Source organism: Etheostoma cragini, chromosome 11 (assembly GCF_013103735.1).
Source record: "Etheostoma cragini isolate CJK2018 chromosome 11, CSU_Ecrag_1.0, whole genome shotgun sequence".
Lineage (NCBI taxonomy): Eukaryota > Metazoa > Chordata > Actinopteri > Perciformes > Percidae > Etheostoma > Etheostoma cragini.
This window is the reverse complement of record NC_048417.1, coordinates 8170333-8191665: the sequence shown is the minus strand read 5'-3', so window position 1 is coordinate 8191665 and position 21333 is coordinate 8170333. Positions and strand designations below refer to the sequence as shown.

General features: G+C 40.5%; 1 protein-coding gene across 3 annotated transcripts in view; it reads right to left on the bottom strand.

Moving 5' to 3' along the window:
- si:dkey-91i10.2 (uncharacterized protein LOC555224 homolog) overlaps nt 1-21333 on the bottom strand; it is a 54398-nt gene that overhangs the window by 9720 nt on the left and 23345 nt on the right. For all 3 annotated transcript variants that reach the window (XM_034885675.1, XM_034885677.1, XM_034885676.1), the window contains exons 2-3: nt 9811-9958; nt 4218-5920 (exon numbers count right to left, since the gene is read on the bottom strand). In XM_034885675.1, coding sequence (XP_034741566.1) covers nt 4218-5860 — 1643 coding nt within the window. In that variant the 5' untranslated portion in view covers nt 5861-5920; nt 9811-9958. The remainder of the gene's footprint in view (nt 1-4217; nt 5921-9810; nt 9959-21333) is intronic.

The window sequence follows — 21333 nt, the reverse complement described above, 5'->3', positions numbered from 1 at the left end:
AGATGGACAGATCAACATTTTTATCAACCTCTCTCCCCTGGATTTTGGCAGTTGGACAGTATGGAGATTCCGTTTAGAGAGATTTTAGTGAGTAAATCAAACTGAATTCTTAAAACCTGAAGTTGAAAAAACAGTAAATGTCCCATCAAACCCAAAGTATGAGCAAAAAGAGGCTATAAATGCTAATAACTGAGTCTGGGTTCCTCACAGAGATTCCTTTCACATTATATGTATTTATATTGATTAGTAAAGCTTTAAATGAATGAATCTATCTTTAAATTCTGCTTTCACACATTATTAACAACAGGAAGTATGTACATTGTATTGATTTTTTTTTTTTCAAACACTGGTAAGCTTTACAGTCCATTAGGCACGAGTGTGAAACACAATATCATTGCAAAAGAAAGAAAATACCTACTGCTACAGCTATCTTAGAAGATTTTTTTTTTTTTTTACTTAAAATAAATGTGTTTGTAGTTCTTTATCGGCTCAGCGGGTTTAAAAGGCCCAGAGGTCAAAACCCATATAAAATCTTAACAATATCTGGCTCTCAGAATGAAAGAAAGGCTGTACTGTGCATTCCTGAAATATTATTATTTGCCCCCCAAAGTAGTATATCTAAAAAAAAGAGAGAAGATGGCTTGTCTCAGGAGCATGTGGGGTTAGCATTGCTCATGGCATGACCTCCAACACCAGTGATATTTGCTCCTGAGCTTGAATGTAATGTTGCATGTATATGTTTCTTGTCATGTACAAAGTAAACAAAACTAGTTTTCATCAGCTGAACTGCTGCTGTTACTGTGGCTGCTGTACAGACAAATGTTGCATTTCCTCTGTCCATTTCCAATCTCTGTATTTTGTCCTTATTGTTGGTTTTAAATAGGGTTGTAACAACAGATCATGTCCATTATTGACCAATCTGTCAAATAATTTTATTTAATAATTGATACATTGTTGCTGGAAATTAGTGGCCAATAAATAACACAGAAGCCAAAGTGACGTCTTCTTGTTTTGATATGGATATTCAATTTACACTGATATACAACAAATAATCAAACTTTTTTTTTTGTGATCAACTTTTTGTGATTTTTTTATATTCAGAAATTAACAGATAGAAACAATGACAAACACTACATAATCAAACTACATTTGAGATGCAGAAGCCAGAGAATGTTTGAATATTTGCTTGCTAAATGACTTAAACAATAAACTGATTACTATCAATCCATTAATCAAATAATTGTTCCAGCACTAGGGATTAACCTCTGCTATGATATGCAGTTCACGACGGCCTGTTATATCCTTAAATATCCCTGTGGCAATTTAACATGAGGTCTTATTATTCAAATGCTTCTTACATAACTGACTTTTCATAGCTTTGTCTCTCCAAAGTTAAATTGCTGAGCTCTTTCTGAACACGTCAACTTTGGCGCATGCACCTTTGATAGACTACAACAAACCCTGAGAACCTGTACTGGCGTGTATTACACAAGTAGTCACCAAAGCCAGCTCCGTACAGATGAAAGGTGCCCAGATGTCCTATTTAAACTGTTGCCAGTGTATCAAAAAGGCAGGTATAAATAATGCAGCTTTGATTACGCAGCTCTAAAGTCCAATGTTTTTTTTCCTCCGACAAACTGCCACAATGTCATTAAATGCCTTTCCTTCCCAGTATAAGGTGTCACACTGCGGGTGATAAATGTGAAGTAATAACATGCAGCTTAATTCATCAGGAAACTACTGTATGTGATAGATCACCGCTCAACACGGCACCATGTGACATTTAAATTAGCCCAGCTGTCATTTCCGCTGATGCATATCACTCCAATGAAATATATGTATGAGTGCATCTAATACAGACAAAAAAATAGAAATGGTTAGATACAGTGGACACATGCCCCCCTCCGCACGCTTTACATGACGAGTGCACTTCACTGCAGCATACAATAAACTCGGAGATGCCTTCACTTCTATAAAACCCCCCATAACATGAATATTACTGTAATAATACAACTAAAGCTGTATTGTGCTCTATATGATAGTTTGGCAAGAGACAAAGAGACTTATTGGTGAAAGTCAAATACCTCTGGGTGCAGAGATCACACAGAATAGTCATGTTTAATTAATAAATCTCCACGTACTAAAATATTCACAGAACCTCAAGTCAAATTGAAATCACAGAGGGGAGCGTCCGGTGTAGATCCATCCACTTGGGATAAACAATGTTGAACAAGAGCTGCTGGGGCTGTCAATAAAGGCTCTATCAGAGGGCTGCATCAGCGCTGAATTGATTAGTTGACTAATCAATTGGGAGAATAGAAGATAAGATAAGTGTTTAAATTATTAATCAAGCAAAATACTAAACATGTCTTAAAGTAAAAACATGCTGCTTTTCTCTGTTCTAAATCATCACCATTTGTGTTTAGGCTTGATAAAACAACAAGACCTTAGAGAGGGCCATGTCAGTCATTTTGGTAGAGACTGAAATATATAAACAACTATTAAATGGATTGCCATGACATTTTTTACAGACAGTCAAAGTCTCTCCAGAGGATGAATCACAATTACAGTACATTGGTGATGGTGTTAGTTTTTGTTACAACAATTACTGATTGAATTAAATCATTACACAGAAATTCATGGCCCCCTCAGGATGAATTTCCTTAACTTTACTGATTCTCAGATTTTTAATCTAGCACAATCATCAGGTCAAAACTTAAATTTGTCCATAATTGCCTAAGTACAGCCTTAAAGATCTTTTAGTGTGTTGATCAGATAAAACAAGCAATTTAAAGACATAATTTAGGGCATTTTTCACCATTTTGACTATATATAGTACATATCACAAAAAAAAAAAACTACAGCTCTGCACTTTCACATATTGATCATACACACAAAGACACACACAGCAGTTATTTTTCCGCTGCCTTCATGCAGTCGAGCGTCAGACATCAATCATCCCTTAGCAGTGCAGACAAAGGAGCGACAGTCAGTGGAGAGTCCTGTCAGGCAGGGAAAGATACTGCCTAACTCTCATCTATCACAGCCTGCAGAGGGGTCGAGTTTATATTCCTCAACAAGCCTTATCAAGCAGCTCCTCTGTGTTTAAGGTCTAATATTTATGCATGGAGGCCTGGACCCAAATGGCACCACAATGCTGTAAAACACACCCTACTCTTGTTGATCAGAATAAACCACAGTGGAGTGAAGCGTGCATTTCTTTAGCCAACAGCTGACAGCAAGAGAGAGAGAAGAGACAGGGAAACAACAAGTCTGTAGGGACGGTGCCAGTCTTCCAGTCTGTCATGCTTAATGCCAGCCTACCGCCCACAGTCTTGTCTGCAGAGCCAACCCTGTTAGCTCCGACAGCTGTTATCACAATGACTGAGATAAATCGATAACACAACAACGCACACGAGCTTAAACAGATTCATACACACTAATACACACTAATACTAATAAACAGTCTGGCACTACAAAGCACACACGTGGAGGTGTGTTCACATACACTTCACACAGTGATAAATACACACACACACAAACACACACCTCTGCGGTTAAAGGGTGCTACAGGGCTCAGATGATGTGTACAGGACCTAGTTTTGCCAAGAGTTTGACTGGATTTAAAAGCAACATGCCTATTGCTGAAATACTCAGGTCTCATTGCAAGTATAGTTCCAACAGAGAAAATAGAAATCGTACTGTAGATCTTTTATTCTCATTTGTCTGTCTGCAGATGGGTTGTATTTAAAGGTTGAGTCGCAAAAAAAGGACGTTCACAACTTCACTTTGATTGGAGTAGACTTTTTGCATAAGTAATAGCAGAAATACTACAGTGTAGTACTCAAGTACTCAATTATTTCTTGCATTCCTACTTTTACCTTTGTCATTTGTCAGAATTATATAATATACAAACAGAATAATCAATGGTGAAAGTCCCTATGTATAAACAATATATTCAAGTACATTTTGTGATACTTAACCTGAGCTTTTTAATTGAATGGTACTTCTACAATATAAATATGATATATTGAGTAATTTTCACTTCACATAAAGTATGAATGTACTTACGTACAGTTTTGACTTTTACATGTGATGGAGTATTTAATCTTACATATAACCTTAACCTTTAATCATGGTGTTTATTTTACTTAAGTAAAGGATCTGAATACTTCTGACAATGATGGACATTTACACTGCCCTCCTCCCAAACTAACCTCTTCTTGATGAGGTCCAGTGCAGAGCCGATGAGGCCATCCTTCATCTTATAGATCTTGGCTCCATAGCTGGACAGGTCCGTCCCCTCTAGAAGGAGCGCTGGGCAGCAGCTGGAGGGCCGACCCCAGTTCTCCCTGCTGTGTGGGAAAGGAACAGACCCAGCTGGTTCCAGACTGCTCCTCCTACGCCTGCTGCCCCCATCATCTCCCCCTGCAACAGGGGCTTTCTCCTGGGTTGAGCTGGCCACAGGCTGCAGGGGTGAACGTGGAGACGGGCCTGTGCGGATGGGTGAGTATGTGCTGGTAACGGAGGTGGAGATGGGAGTTGCAGGGCTGTTGCTGCTCACAGTATTACAGGGAGGGCTCTCTGAGGTCCCTCTGCTTATTTGTCCCTCCAGCTCCTCTGAATCTTCTCGCTGCTCTTGGTTTCCTCCACTACCGCTGAACTGAGGGACGGCCCGATCAAAAGGCAATATCTTACCGTCTGATATTCCTGCTTCTTGTGACAAGTCAGACTCAGATTTTCCAGATACCACAGAAGCCGCTGTGGATTCTTTGCTTTGTGCACCCTCTTTATGCCTCATCCTCTTAAACTCCTCAAACGTAGGGATATGTAGGCGTCCCACAGGAGGCCTGCGGCGCTCCAACGCAGAATCTGATGCATTCCTGTTACCTGCAATGTTGTCTGTTGTATATGATGTCTTAACCACTTTTGGGCTGGATGGAGAGCTATGGAGAGCCAAGTTGGGGCTGCTGTTCTGCCTCCGGAGCTGTAGGCGCCTCAGGACCTCCTGTTTGATCTCCTCGGGGCTGGTGATGCGCATTGTGCATAGTGGCCTGGACCCAGCAACTGTTGAATTGACGTGATGCACACCCTCCCGTTCCATGGGTGTAGCACCCGGGATCACCTGAGGCCGCAACGGAAGGGGCCTCAGAGGCTCAAGTGATGACCGTGCACTCTGGAGGCGGAGTTTCTCCCGCAGGCCCTTCCTTGCATCCCATTCATCAACGCCACCTGAAAACAACAACTGAGGGAAGAGCGGTAGGTCCTTCCTGGGCAGCCCAGGTCGAGGATAAAATGCCAGACTCTCTTCGTTGGGTACAAATCCATGGCCCCCCACCATAGATCCATCTGGAGGCCCGTCATACCAGTGGCTAGTGGAGGTGTAGCGTAAAATAAACTCACTGTCGACACTCCTGTAGGGAGCGGCACTGAATGCACACATGCCAGAATCTGCCACAGTGTTCCAGTTGAGGTTCTCCATACTCCTGTAAGGCCTGCTGCCGTTGCTTCCTGTGTAGTTGCAAACGCCCAGAGCTTGCCCCTGACCCAGCCCCACCCCAAGAGGGCTCTGCCTGCTGGAGCAGTACTTCAGCCCCAAGTTAGTGAGCAGGGTGCTGCTGTTACACCTGGCCATGAGTGGGAAGGGAGCATCCTGGAGACTCGGGTAGTGAGGGATGCTCGGTCTGTGTCGGGGGAAGGAGGACAAGGGGTCGGGGGACAGAGGGAGGTTGGCAATGCAGGGCTCCATTTCTATGAGGAGGTCGAGGCAGGAGGCGCAGCCAGCAGGAGAACCGGCGGAGGCTGCAGCGGAGGAGGTAGAAGGGTAGTCACATGGTGGTGGAGGCTTTACGTCTGGCATGGCTGTGGGCTCAACGAGCGCCGCTCAGACAAACTGTCAGCAGGTATGAAGATCTGTAGCCTGCAGGGACAAAGACAGAGTGAGTGTGTAAGACGTAAGATGTAATTATGTCTGCAAGATTTAGCAAATTTACTACAAATCACTTCTATCACAATGTTTTACAATAATTTATGTATTATATGAAAATTAGCAGCGGGCTGTTGCGGTTGAGCTGTTATATCTGAAACCAGTAAACATAAAGTCTGCATTAGCTGTAGTCAGTTTTACATTATTGTTGCATAGTAGTTTGTCTGCAAATGGATTACATAACTCCAAATACAAATAATATTTATATTATAACAAACATTCAAAAACACATTAGCTCCCAAGATGCTTTTACGATGATTTTCTACACAAAATAATTTTTTATTGGTATCTTTGGAAACTTTTAGATTTATGTTGGAATTGAATTTGGAACTTTTTTCTTTGTTTCTAAACAGTTTGGATGCACAATTTAAGTTTATACCAAAAGTTGAAAGTCACTTAACTTATCCTATCCTGAATCTGAAAGGCAAAGACTAAAGCGGATCTGAAGAAAAATTATAATAATAATTTGACCATCTAAAGCTGGGAAATTATTCAAAATGACTTTTGATGGAATTATATGATTATATCATGTTGTTGTTTTAAAAAATACAGCTAATGAATAGTTCTAAGCTAATTTTAACTAAGAACTGAATGATGAGTACAAACCGAATAACACTGGCATAAAGTAATATCAATGTACTTATTGTTAAATGCAATTGTATGTACATTTGCAAATTTGTGACAATACCACATTACCCTTCTGTTTTCGGACTAGACTCCTAGACTAGACTAAACTAGATGTTTTTTGTTAAACTTATAATTAAGCACAGCTCTTAAACTTGCGACATGTGACAGAATTGTCCGAGGTCTTCAGCCACAAGGACGATAGCACAGTCCACACATATTGGAATATAGGATAGTCAGAGTTCTGGACACAGAGACGCTGTCTGTGATGCGTGGTTCCTTCATCAGAATAATCACATTCATTTGATATAAATGGCTCCCTGTCTAGCCCCTCTGGCTCTTATTTTTCTTTCTCTGCAGCAAGAATAACAATAGAAGGATTATTGCCCTGCTTGTCAGGCTATTAAAACATGAGATAAAGAGACAGATACAGAGAGACAGACAGTGCAGGAAGGTGAAAAAAAAAGAGTTGGTAGCAGAGACGAAGATGAGGCCGAGAGAGAGGAAATGAGTGTGACGCTAAGAGAAAGCGGTAAGCTGAGGAACAGTAATGAAGATAACTGCTCGGCTGTCCGCTGGCGGCCGGCTCTGCTCTTTCCTTCTGACTAATCAGACGGCAGTTGTAGATTAGCCAGGAGCCGAGAGAGCCGGCAAGACAGAACTGGGTGTACTGTGGCTCTTTCTTTCTCTCTCTGTAATGAGTATGAATAGCATGTTGACCGCCCAACCCAAACAGCCATCATCCATATCTCACATTCTGTCTGCGGCGCAGGGTAACGGCTGTGATTATGACTATGATTATGAAACAGGGACTCAGAGGGCTCATCCCTGATGCATTAGGTAAATAATAAAACCCAGATCATCTTTCCACTCAAACACTCCCTAATGCCAAAGCACGAACAGGCCGCCATGCTTCTCTGCAGCTTTGCAGTAATAGATAAATCTCTATTCCTCACATGTGTGGATGTGGGCAAGGCAGCGATCCGAAATAATCAGTAACCTCCAACATACCAAGCACAGTATCCCTCAAATAACATTTGTTGGTTGTTTAGTAAATTAATGATTCCCCAAAACTGAAAACAAGAACATGAATGTGTTTTTTTAAAGTGAGACACTGAGGACTGGAACTCAGTGGAAGCCAAAGGAAATCAATTCATTGAAAAACCGAGTTTTCAAAGAATCACATCAAAAGAAAAGTGTTACAGAGCTCCATTGTCCAGAATCTATCAAAAATAACGAGCAAAACTGTTGCAAAGGGCGACATGTTTCTTTATTACCGTGAACACGCACTGTAGTTTAATTTTGATTCAATCCTACGTACATCGCCCTGACAGATTGACTGACGCTTTGTTGGTTTTAATCTTAAGGCACGCTTTCAATTAACTCTTTCTGATGGGTTTGCGTCATACTGCATGAGAGGATTTATTTGGCCTTCATTTTATAATCTTTATTATATTCATATTTTGATATCTTTCCTGTTGTGACATATTCACAATTTTGTGCGGATGGGAACGCCTTTAGTTTTTAAGGGGGCTCAGTCTTGTAACTGGAGAGGTGCCAGTTGACATCCTGATCAACGCTGAGGTGCCCTTGAGCAAGGCACGGAACCCCAAACTGTTTGTGGTGGCCGTCCATGGGAAGCCCCCTCGTTCTGACATCTCTACATTTAATAGATGGGTGTTGGTCCAGTTTGCACGTGTGCATTTCCAACCTGCTAAAACGTCAGAAGAAAACTACAATTATTACAATTCATTCTGAAGGCGACATGAACGTGTGTTCCAATGCAATCCATCTAATAGTTGTTGAGTTATTTCACTATAAACCACAAATGTCAACCTGCCGGGATCACCAAAGTCATTAGTATTCATCTTCTAGTGACCAGGGCCAGATCCTTGAAGAATGCGAGAGCCATCCTGGCTGCTCCGAGTCATCCCTTATGGGGTGAATTCATGCTGCTCTCCTCCGGGCGCAGATATAATCTGCCGCGATGCAGAAAGAATAGATTCAAAAGGTTATTCATCTCGGCTGTTATACCAATTTTTAATAATATCCTGTATTCAATTCATGTTGTAGTCCTATTGTGGTTGTGTTTATTTGTTTTCATATATATTGTTACTGCTGGCTGTGATCCAAATTGCCCCTCGGGGATAATAAAGTGACCTTGACCTTGATTTCTATGATCTGTTTTATCATCTTGAAGACCACCTTAAGGTTTTCTTGGACTTACTGCATGTGAAACTGACTGAGCACTTGGCCTCTGTTATTCTGTTTGGCAGACACAATTATGTGTGCGTTTGGACTGGAGAAAAAGTGCTGACGTGTTGGAATTGGGCTTTAATTAGAAAGAACGTGTGTATCTGAATAGCAGGCAGCATGCTGCTCAGCATGCTTCTCTCTTTCTCTCTCTCTCTCTCTCTCTCTCTCTGGTTGAATTACTACCAGTATAAAGGCTCTCTGGAGGTCCGCGTTTTTTCTGCTCCCTCTGTCACCAGAGCTAACTGAGGCATAACTCATCCCTGCCAGCAGGACAGTAAATCAACCACCATGTCCCAGCATGCACTGGGGCTGGGTTCTCCAGATATGATGGCAGAGTGTGTGAAGAGTACAGCATTACAATAAGGAAATAAATAATGTATGTGTTCGGATTTACTGTCAGAGTGTCTCCATTGTTAACTACACGTACAAACCTTCATCTTACTAAAGTCAGTTTGTGTATTATATTGTTCCCTTAATTTAAAAGCTTATGGCCAAAAGTGTGTGGACACCTGTGTACTCTTGGCCACTCAACTGTTGTTTTTCTCATTCCATTGAAGTTGAATCTTAATGCTATGTCTAATGTCTTAGACAATAGCATGCTTCCAACTTTGTGGTAACAATTTCTGTTTGTCCCTTTCCTGTTTCTACATGAAAATGCCCCATTGCTAAAATCCAGATCCATAAAGAAATGGTTTTCCCAGCTTGTTGTGGAAGAACGTGGCCTGCATAAGGCTCTACTGTTGCTGTGTAATTCTGTCTATGCATATTTTTATCAGTGTGATCTTATATGTGAGTCAGTGTCTATTTTGCTATCTCCCCTCCTCTCTGACAGGGCAGAGGTTATCTAACAGTGAGCATCGTGTTGCAGAGATCAGGTTTGGAAGCAAATCCTCCTGTTGCAGCCGGCAATTCCTGCACCGTGCTGTCTGATCTTCTAAACTTACCCCATTTTAATCAAGCCTCTACGCTGCTTCTCTCCTCCTACAGGTCACTGGATCAGATCCCAAAGTGCCCGGCTCCCTCTGCTCAGTCTCCTCTTAGTACTGCGATCTGTCTAGATTTTCAACCAAGCCAGACAGACGTGGCCTTGAGCTACAAGTAAAGAAAGAGAAAGAGGTGGAAAAAGCATATCAATCAATAAGCTGCTGAACAGAACAACAAACTACCACAGTGGAGATGATTGTTGGGCCAAGTGCTGCTGCCTTTCACTCTGTGAGACAAGGAGACACACAGAGCAACAGAGACTTGAGGCTTAAATAGCAGATGTATCCTGATACCGTAAAACAAACCGTGTCCTCCTTTCGCAGATTGAATTAGATGTTGAGTCAATTACATAATTACGTTTTTTCTGTCAAGAGACGGTGACAGGCACGCATCATGCCAAGAGCTTGGCAACAATTGTGTGTGTGTTTAATCAGTCACGGGCTTCTTTAAAACAGCCTGCCGATAATTATTCAGTAAGAGAGGAAACAAATACTGGTGGTGCCTGCCCAGGAGACCACACAGGAAAAATTGTTTTATTCAAATCTAGTTCAATTGCACCTTTTAAATAAACGTATACATTATTATAAGTTATAAATAATGTTATAAATAAATATTAGATTTAATTAAATTCGAAAAGTGTCCCAGTCGTAAAAAAAACCAATAAAATTACATAAAATACCTTAAATAAAAATATATATATATATATATATATATATATATATATATATGTGTTGTGAATTGTCCCTTTCAAATAAGATATATGAAATAAAATAAACAGCTGCAGCAATAAAACACCATATGTACAGTGCAGTTAAAACACAATGAGTTCACTGAAACCAACACGTTCAAACTCAACGTCAAGTTGCGTTTCAAAATATACAAAATAAGGAGTATAAAAGCATTGCGATAAACAACAGAAATTCCACACATAACATCGAAGCAGACATGAATGTAATGTAGGCCAGCAGAATAAAAATAAAACAAAAGAGAGTGAACTGCATTACAGACACAGCTCGGATCAAAGACACGACTCAGGCTGGGAAACTCAGAAATTAGGAATAATTAGTTCACAAAAAAACAAAAAAAAAAGAATGATCCCACCTCCGCTTCGAACACGAATGCTCCACTAAAACCTGCATCCTCCACTTCAACATCTTCACCCACACTATGAGAAATAAAATGTTGTCATTCAAAGCTCCGATCATGTGTTCTCTGACGTTAATACCCCCATCTCCCCTCCCCTCCAGGGGATGGAGAGTGCTGTGGCTGCATCATCCAAAGCTTTGACAAGTGACTGTCACTATAGAACTGTGCCCCCCCCCCCCCCCCCCCCCCCCCCCCCCCCACACACACACAATCCTCCATCCCAGAAGTGCTGGATGATTGACAGCACTTCCAGAGGATTCTCCGTTTATCCCATGCAGTCTCCTCCTGCAAAAACAATCCAACTTTTACATTTTGTTTGTCATCCAATCTGTTGATTTAAAACAGATTTTGAGAGTCTGAATTAGCTCAGTTCTTCAGCTGCACTTTGCCCACTGGGAGACGTCTCCACTCAGCCCTTTTCCCCACAAAGTAACCCCGCTCTGACAATCCCACTGAAACTGATAGGCTTTTCAGAGAGGGAATGAGAAATTGGTACTGACTGAAGTGTTCCATTTATTTATTTATTTTATCTCTCCCTTTTTATCCGGCAAGCGTTTAAATCACTGAGCCAATTCCCTGTCGTTCTGGCCCGTTTCATTCATCCCCACAGAAGTGTTTCTGAGCAGACCGTGCACACTGTCTTATTACTGATCTGTGTGTGTGAGTGTGTCTGGCTGAATGTCTTTCAGATCCTATATGCAACGGTAGAGGAGGTGATAATAATGTGCTCCATGGTTTTTGACACCTCCAGTGTTCCCTACAGACGAGGAGACTCACGCCTCTCTCTGTCTGGTCCAGCTGTGTTGTGTGCGTGTGTGTGTGTGTGTGTGTGTGTGTGTGTGTGTGGTGTGTGTGTGTGTGTGTGTGTGTGTGTGTGCATGTGTGCATGTGTGTGTGTAAGTGAGAGAGAGAGATAGAGAGAGAAAGAGATAGAGAGAGAGACTGCCTTTCAGCGTCACACACCTCAATACTCATATTTGTGGTTCCATAAAAACAGATATAGCAAGAAGTAAACATATTCTGCTCTCTGTCACAAGATTAACTTCTGCATACACAAACATCCTGATCCATGAGGGGAAACAGCGACTGAAACAAAAAAAATTCAGCTGTGAAAAACATAGCACTGTAACAAGAATAGAAGTGATACATTTACAGTGTTGCTAAAACCATATACTGTATAAAATATATTGCTCAAATACCTACTTTACCAAAAAATCTATCTTTGTATATCCTTGCATGACAATTCTGTTGAAATTCTGCTGGAATTATGCATTTATGGTCAGTCATACAAATTGTAAAAAATGACCTCCCTGATTGTAAGCTTGCTTGGGATTCTGTTGCTGTTTTATAGCAAAGCATCAAGTATCAAATTTCAGAGTCCAGACTTCCACAAATAAACGTAAAATGACATGCACAGCAAACAATGTATGAATTAATAATATATATATAAACAAGTTTAACTGAGGCACTGAAGGAATCAATTCAGAATATTTACCACATGAACACATGGCCAAAAATGATATTTTGTCATTCTGTAAAAGGATTGAACATAAGTCCGAACTCTGTGAGGTAGCATGGTGGTTTAAGTTGTTAGTATTTAAATACCCTGAAAACCGGTCCGACATGGCATGGATATGTTCACCTCCCAGTGATGTGTGCTGTGGCTCAGCAGGTGTCTCAATCTGAATGTCCGTGCTGTGTGCCACAAAGACAGGCTAACGTTAGCACAGCTGAAAGGCACAGCAGGAGTGTGACAGACATAGCAGAGCTCACTGTGAGCCAACACTGGAAAGGACACACAGTCAGACAAATGCATTTAAATTAGTCTTTTTACCTTCGATTTGGCCTTCTAGCTACGCTGGCCGGTGGAGCTCTTAAGCTAAAAATGGAGCTATTTGAAAACACTGCCATGAGTGGCGATAAGATACTGTACGTCTGCTGAGTCAAGGCTGGGTGCCGTGTGGTGGTACATTTACAGCCTTTACAGTCATTGTGACCTGACAGTGTGTTTGTTGTTGTCCTCCTTTTCTACACTGCATTTTACATCAGGTATGCAAACAGTCAGATACTAAATTGTCACAAACTAAGAAAACCTTTATAATAATAAAATATTACCAATGAATTTAGCTTTAAGTTGATTTTTATGTATTGTAAGTCAAGTAAAGGAAAGTCTTGTGGTAATCCTACACATGTTGTCAGGGTGTGTATGTGCTTGAGCGCATCGACACACTGTTTGCCAGCATGTCAGAAAATGGCAGACTGCTGTCCACATACTGTGTGCCGGCACGCAGTCTGGTCTCAAACACGGCGGCTGCTGGGATATTTGATATTGGCACAAAAGCGAGCCTAAAGACGCCGGCCACCGGCAAACACTGAACCACGGCCGACTGGTTTCTCTTATATGAACCCCTGAAGCCACAATAACAGCCTTCAACAGCAGTGCCTTTCACTGACTGAAGGAGCAGAGAGCGTAAATGTAAGGTGGTGAAGTGAGAAGGTTTGACAGGTGAAGAAATAGCTCTGAAGTCATGAAGTCATAGTCACTACCAAATGCAAAATGTGCACTGTCATCATAAATCTTTCTATTTGCATGACATTCGGCTAATATTTTGACATGTCAACAGACTCATCCACATCTCAACACTTCACTCCTGGTTTAAAGGATACTCCATCCAAAACCTTCCTTGGGGTACATTAATCCTGCTGACCTGCAGAGATTTTTGGTAAAAGTGTCTTTGCAAAATGTCACCACAGAAACTTTGCAGTGTAATCGGCTATCATCAGACCTTTGAGGATTGAACATAAGTCTGGAGTGTCTGCTTGGTATTATAGTTCAAATGACTGTGTCCGCAATTGGATAGTCCTTCAACCAATCAAACCCACAATATGGGTGACGTAGCAGCAACAGTGGCATCAACGGGTTGCTGAGCTTCCGTGGCTGCCATGTTGAATAAAAACAAAAAGCTGCTCGGTTGCTTCTCTATAGTCATCGTGCTTAACCCGCCAATAGCGCGCCAGGTGGATAAGCCAGTTTGTGATTGGTCCCAGCAGATTTGTAACAGAAGCAGGATAGAAAAATGTACAGGTTTCCAGCCTGAGCTGCAGGGTGAAATCAAATTGCCGGCAGATTGGGCTGGGTTTACCCAGTCTGTTTTTTTGCTGTTTCACTATGTTCAGCATTTTGCTACTCAGAGTAGTTCAGGCTAAATATTTAGAAATATTTTGGGAAGATCTACAACTGTTTGGAACATTGTGAGCAAGCTTGTGGACAGTGACAAAGTGGATTGTGTTGCAAGAATAGCTAACTAAGGAAGGGAGTGTGTAAACTAAATTTCGCTAAAGCACTTTTTAGAACTGTAGAAACAAGGTGCTTTACCGAAGAGAGAAAGGAAGAAAAAAAAATATAGAAGACGTGTAAAAAGTACAAAACTTCACATATTTGACTTTCAATCTTACAGGTGGTTTGATACTCAAAAGATAAGATATAGATTTTAAGTGCAGTATCACTTGAATGGCCTTTCATATCTGCTCTGTGACTCTCTTGCGACTGATAAACAATGGACTCTCACTTTGCACATTTCAGATTTGGGCAAAAATATATATAAATGCATTCAAATCTTTTAGGGAGTGAATGGCAGAAACTGAAAATGTCACTTATAATTCAGATTAAGATAAAACCAAATAAACCTCATAAACACCTCAAAATATTTTTCTATATTTATTCAGCAGTTTTGCATCAGTAATTTTTCTGATGGTTTACCTGTCCGCCTGCATCTCAGCGTGTAAATCAATTAATCCTGCAGTTTACATCTATATGTCTGTGAAAGTCTATCCACGTAAAGCTCCAATCCTCCCAGCGTGATCTGTGATCAGCGGCAGTCTATTGATTGAGATGCTTATCCGCAGTGTCTTACGTAAGAAGACCTGACCGCCATTATCATTATAGATTTCTGCATAAAAGCAGGATTTGTGATGGGAAGGGATTTCTCCAGCTGAGTAACGTTATTGTCGCTTTGCAACTAACATATTCCGGCACATATGTGATCAAAATACTCAAATATGCTTACATTTGCTGGTAAGCATTTATAAATGCCTTAAACATAAATAATTACTGTTTTAAGCTATTATTGTTGTAATTATCGTTGTTACAATTTGACAATTCATGTTTAATGTCCTAATACTGGGCAAAAATACCAAGAATACTTGCTTGCTTTTATTTTATTTAAGTTTTTTTCTTTAATATCTTGTTATCCTGCCAAAGTGAGCACTTTTTAAATAAGTAATTGAAGTTGATAACATGGGAATTTCAAAAATGTGGTTGATATTTTGTAAGCTAAACAATTAACAAATTTATATCAACTATGTAATATTCACATTCCAGCCTTATTTGTAATCAAGGACAATGACTCATCCAATCTCTCCACATCTGAGACATGTGAGACTCCATTGCTGACACACACACACACACACACACACACACTGAAGTGGCTCTACATCTCCTGTCAGGAGGAGGACGGACTTTGAGGGGAGAGTTTAGAGCTCTTGTGGGGCAGTGGAGGCTGATCATTAAATGCTACTTGAAGGATTAGTTTACTAAATGGCTGAGATAAGATGCAAATTAAGGAGGTGAGAAAGAATGAAGACGAAATCAGGAAAGCAGAAAAAGAGAGAGGATGATGAGGAATGAAAAAAAGAATCTGGTTGGTCTTTGGGACCTGAGCCTCATGGAAGCTTCTCACTGACAACATGTGTAGGCCTACTGGAGGTTCACCAGCAGCAGTGTTTTCAGGGTTTTGGATATCAGGAGAAACTGAAGATTACACTGGAAAAGGCTTAACTGGATATAATGTGTACATACCTTTTAAATTAGATAAGATGAAAAAGAAATAAGATAAAACTTCATTTATCCCAAGGAAAATTATTGTGCATCAATTGCAATATCAGTTGTTTGATTTTAAAACTTTAAAAAACAACAACTGCCCATTGTGAGTCTGACAATGTTTTAAGAGTGCAATGCTGAATTAGAAGAGTACTCTTTCAATGCACTACCAAATATAAAGACTAATATATATGGGGAATTGGTCAACTTAAGCTAGGAGGTGACATTTTAAAATCAGAAAGCAGAGAATAAAAAGGGCAGATGATGGCTTTCCCATTTTTAAGCTCCAACTTCCACTCATAAATGAATGCAGCATTAGCATTGACAATGACTGTAAAACACAGGGAGATGGGTGATCTAAGTTAGGAAAAAAGGTTGTAAAGTGAAAAAACAGCTTCCAGCTTCTGTCATTCTTGCATACAGATGCTAAAGAATTTCTTCAAAGGCAAAATTTCCATTTTTTGCCTCTCAGACACATTCCCACATGCACAGACACGAAAACTCCCCACACACCCTCCTCTGGGTTTCCCATCAGCCAGTGAAATCTGGGTTAATGAGGCACCACCCGTGGGCACTGTCAGCAACACCTACACTACCAGTCTCATCAGAGGGAGGGGAGGAAGGAGAGTGGGCGGGAGCCTGCGAGACACTGAGCACGGGCAACTTCAAAAGGTAGGAAGTGTGGATGAGTGCAGTAATTAGGCAGAAGGACTAAATATGGTGGTATGTGCATGAATTACAAGTCTCTGGGGAGATGAATAGAGTTGTACAGTAGAGACAGTTTACCACATAGCTAAGAGTTTGACTCTGCAGGGATGTTCCCATCCAGACCACACCGGCACAGTGAGGGTCCTGGCTCAAAAGGCTCCAGCAAAAAGCTTGAAACTGGCTAAACGGTGCAATTCACTACCCGATATGAGTCAAGTGTAGATGTGAGTTTTGCATGCGTTACATTGCGACAAGTAGCCTACAAGATGCTAACAAGAGAGTTTTGTAATGTTAATACAGTAAAAATGGACCTACTTAATGAAGTTCATTCACTGCTGGCTACAAGTTAGCAGTCAAACACAACAAAGACTGTCACCTGAATGGCGTTTTGAGCTAACGTTAGCAATCAAACAATCATAGATAGCTAAAACGTTTTTGAAAGGATTTCCATCTTCTGTTATTGTTTGTAATGAGAAAGGTTTCTTATTTTATGGATTCACAAATTTTGGTTTGACACATTATGCCGTGAACCGTTTAAATCGCAGCATGCGCAACTCACATCTGCACTCGACTCACATCTGTACTCGACTCACATCCGTCAGTGACACCGCCCAGAATTCAAGCTAATCTGCTGATTGGCAGTTAGTGTCGGGCTAATGCATCCCAAACACAGTAATGCTACAACAAGACAGTGAAGAGAGAAACTTCTAGCAAGTAAACAGAAGCGACATTTGTTCAAATGAAATAGTAGCTGTTTTAAGTCTCTTACAGCATTTACTCCAATATGTAGTTACTGCTCTACTAGATAATAGGGTAACTAACAAGTATTTTCATTGTCGATGAATCTTATGATTATGTTAATGGATTAGTTTTTTTGTCCACAACTCTAGATATTCAGTTTACTGTCACAGAGGTGAACAGAAACGAAAACATACGGTATTCACATTTCTCTCTTTCATACAAAATGACTCAAACTTATTAATTGATTATTGAAAATAAATGGCGATTACTTTATTAGTTGACAACTAATGGATTAATCTTTGCAGCTATAATACAAAATGTTTAGAAGTCACTTTTATGGCATGGCAGTAAAGAGTACCAACAAAACAACCTGCAGTGTTCTACTTCTGGGGTTCCAGGTCATCTTGGTCTCATTCATATATTTCATGTGTTGGGAGGGGGAAATGCTGCAGATGAATTATACAGACAGCCTATGACCTGACAGCAAACACCTTGCATGAGGTTTTCCATGAGCAGCAGTGCAGTTCTGCACATATTAAAAGAGGACAAAAGAGGGAGTCATTTCCGCCGAGGAGAGACCGTTCAAAGGAGCCTATTCATGCAAATGATGACCGGAGCTATCATGTGATATGAGGGCATGTAATAAAGATAAAGTGCTCGGGAAAGACTGGTGCTTTGAAGTGCTACAAGGAAGGTCTGATACTCCTGAGATGTATGAATTATAATGGTTGATCTGGTTGTTATTTTAAATAGAGTGCTCTTCAGTTTATTGTATTATTAATTTATCTTATTACAGGCCATGTTTGTGGTTTGATCCATAGTTCTTATTTCTTAACATAAGAACCAGTCTGTGATTGTAACTGAGAATGCCGTTTTATGCCCACCTGCCTTAGTGTAAAATAACAAGGTTTGTTTCCTTCAGTCAGCCTTGGAGTCATCCTCTTGAGTACAATTAGAAATGTAGTGTACTTGTGTTATATAGAGGTAGATATCACCTCTCAACCCTTCAAGTATTAAAAATATCCCAAAAATGTATTTATTTCTTCCTTGACCATCTACGTACTGTATCCCAGACATTTTTTAATGTTATAGTATTTTATTTAGTAAGTAAGTTATTGTGAAGTTATTTGTTAAGACATTTGAAATGTTTGGCATAAAACTAAAGCAAAATAACATTTTATATTGTTTATACTTAGCTAAGTAAGCTATGGAACACATTTCTTTTTAGTAGAGCTAAAACAACTAATCACTCTAGCACTTATTCAATCATCAGATGATATTTGATGTATTGATGATAAACATGACCTTATGCCAGCTTCTTAAAAGTGAAGATGTACAATTTTCTTTCTCTTAGATGTTGGTAAACTGAATGACTTTAAGTTTTGGAGTGTTGTTCAGACAAACCAGGCCATGTCACCTTGTGGTCTTGGAAATGTTGATGGGCATTTTTATGGTTGGATTCAAAAAACCAAATAATTGATTAATTGCGAAATCCAGCCCTGCTTTTTATTATCTGAACCAAAAGTCAGTTTTTTTTGTTGATGCAGGGACCAAAACACTTCAAATGATACCCAGGATTATTAGAGTAAAATTAAGAGAAAGAATGACACACACACACACACACACACACACACACACACACACACACACACACACACACACACACACACACACACACACACACACACACACACACACACACACACACACACACACACACACACACACTTCCATTCTTTGTGCTTCGAGTATTTGATGTGTGATTATGCTATTATGATGTTGAAACAGTATTTGTTTTCCACAAAACTAAAAAGTATTGGAAAATGTTTGAGTAGTGTGCGACAGGCGAAGTTCAATATCAGTGGTCAATATCTGGTACAATTGAAGACCGCAATTTTGGTTCATGTTGAATTGATGAAACAGAAAGACGTGTAATTACCCAGTGATCACAGAGGAAAACACGCCTTGATTAAAAACAGGCATAATCCCAATAACTGTGTGTAAGTGTGTTTGTGTGTGTTGCTGTCATCCAATCAGCAGTATGGATTTCTATCACGCCAGCCTCCTATCGACTAATGGAGGGTTATGGATCTCTCACTCAACTTGCTGGCTGCATCCATAACAACAGATACACAGAGCTAACCTTATCAGCAACAGGTAGATGCAGGACACATCCAATCTCTCTACATCTGAGACTTATGAGACTCCATAGCTGACACAAACACACACACACACACACACACACACAAATTCTACATCTCTTAACATCCGTGCTGCACTGTGGTGATAACAATCCCATGTGACAGTTTAAAGGTGTGATCTTCAAACAAGATGTTTCAGAAACAAGTTGATGAGGCTCCAGCTGTGTGATGTATGTTTTCCTCTAAGGGGTACAAGTGAAGCCCTCCCTTCATCACGCTGCATGATGAAAAGGGGGTCTCGTTCCAAAAGAAAGAGAGACAGAAGGAGAGAAATAGAGACTGGCAGATAGAGGTATAATCTCTAAATTTAGCTTTGTGTAATGCTGGGAAGAAAAGCTAAAGCACACTGCTGGTATTTAAGACAAAAATAACGAGTTAATGGTTTCAGGATGAAGGCACTTGCCCAAGGCAGACCACTCTGATACACCGTTTCAAATCAAAAGAACATCCTCCATATTCTTTGTTTTGTAAAGCTTTAAAAACAAAATACTCTCAGATCGACGCCAGACCAGAAATAGTTCATTAAAACTGAGATAAACCACACACATCGGCTAACATCAGTGATAGCTAGTATGGATGTATTAAGAGAAGGGTAACAAAGCTAACATAACAATATGACTACTCAACGCTACTACAGACATGGTAGGACTGACTGCTGTAAAGCCTGTAACGTAGATGAGATATGAAGCAATCACAGAAGGATGTGAATAATATTAAGGCCTGTTTGAAGGTTCTGAATGAGTGCGGTGAAAATATTCTGCGGTTTGTTTCACATTACTTGGATGAACGGCCACCTGTAGGGTTTAGCCATATGGTCGACTTGCCGTTGCTTAGCCGAGTGGAGCAGCTAAGCCAAGAAGTCTCTAGCTTGAGGAGGGCAGTGGAAATACAGGCAGAAGTAAGTGAGAACTTGGGGGCAATTGTTGCGACCATGGATCCCAAAGTGACAGTGGCGGAGACGCACCGCACATCATAATATCAAACAAAAGCGTGCAACGCTAAGCCAGATTGGAAGGATCCTGTAGAAGAGCTCTATGAGGCCCAAAATGCTTTAAAAAATGGGCCAAGTTAGGCAAAAGCAGGAATGGGCCCTGGTTTGAAAACAATAAATGCACTAATGCTAGATTTAAATATGCACTTAGCTATTTTAAAAGAAATGATTGCGATGAGAGGAGGAATTCTGTCTCCTTTTCTTTTTAATATGTACAGTATATGAATGAGTTGTCTTTACCCTTGTTGGTAGGGTTTGTGACTTACTACTTAATCACCTTATGTACGCAGATGATTTGGTCATCTTTAGCCCATATAGTGCTGGTCTCCAAAAGTTTCTGACAGTATGCACACAGTATGGTGTCGATTTTGATATAAAATACAATGCTAAATAGAGTAAGATCATGATTATCAGAAGTAGAGAAGACAGTCAACCTTCCCTGACTTCTATCTGTCTTGCCCTCTACTTATGGTGTGCCTCACTGCACATCTTACATATTTGGGCCATGTTATTGCAAATTACCTTTCTGATGATGAGGATATCTATAGGCAGCGTCGGAAGCTGTATGCTCAGGCGAACATGCTGTAAGTTTAGCACCTGTTCTGTACTTGAGAAAATCTCACTCTTTAGAGCGTATTGTACACCTTTGTATACGGCCTACCTGTGGTGTTGTTATAAGCAAGGCAGCATTAGAAAACTCTTATAATGACAGCATGAGGCCGCTGCTGAGAGCTCCAAGAAGTTCCAGTGCAAGCCATATATTTTTCAGCGTTGGGGTACCTACCTGCTCTGCTGTTTTACTATCCTGACGTATAGA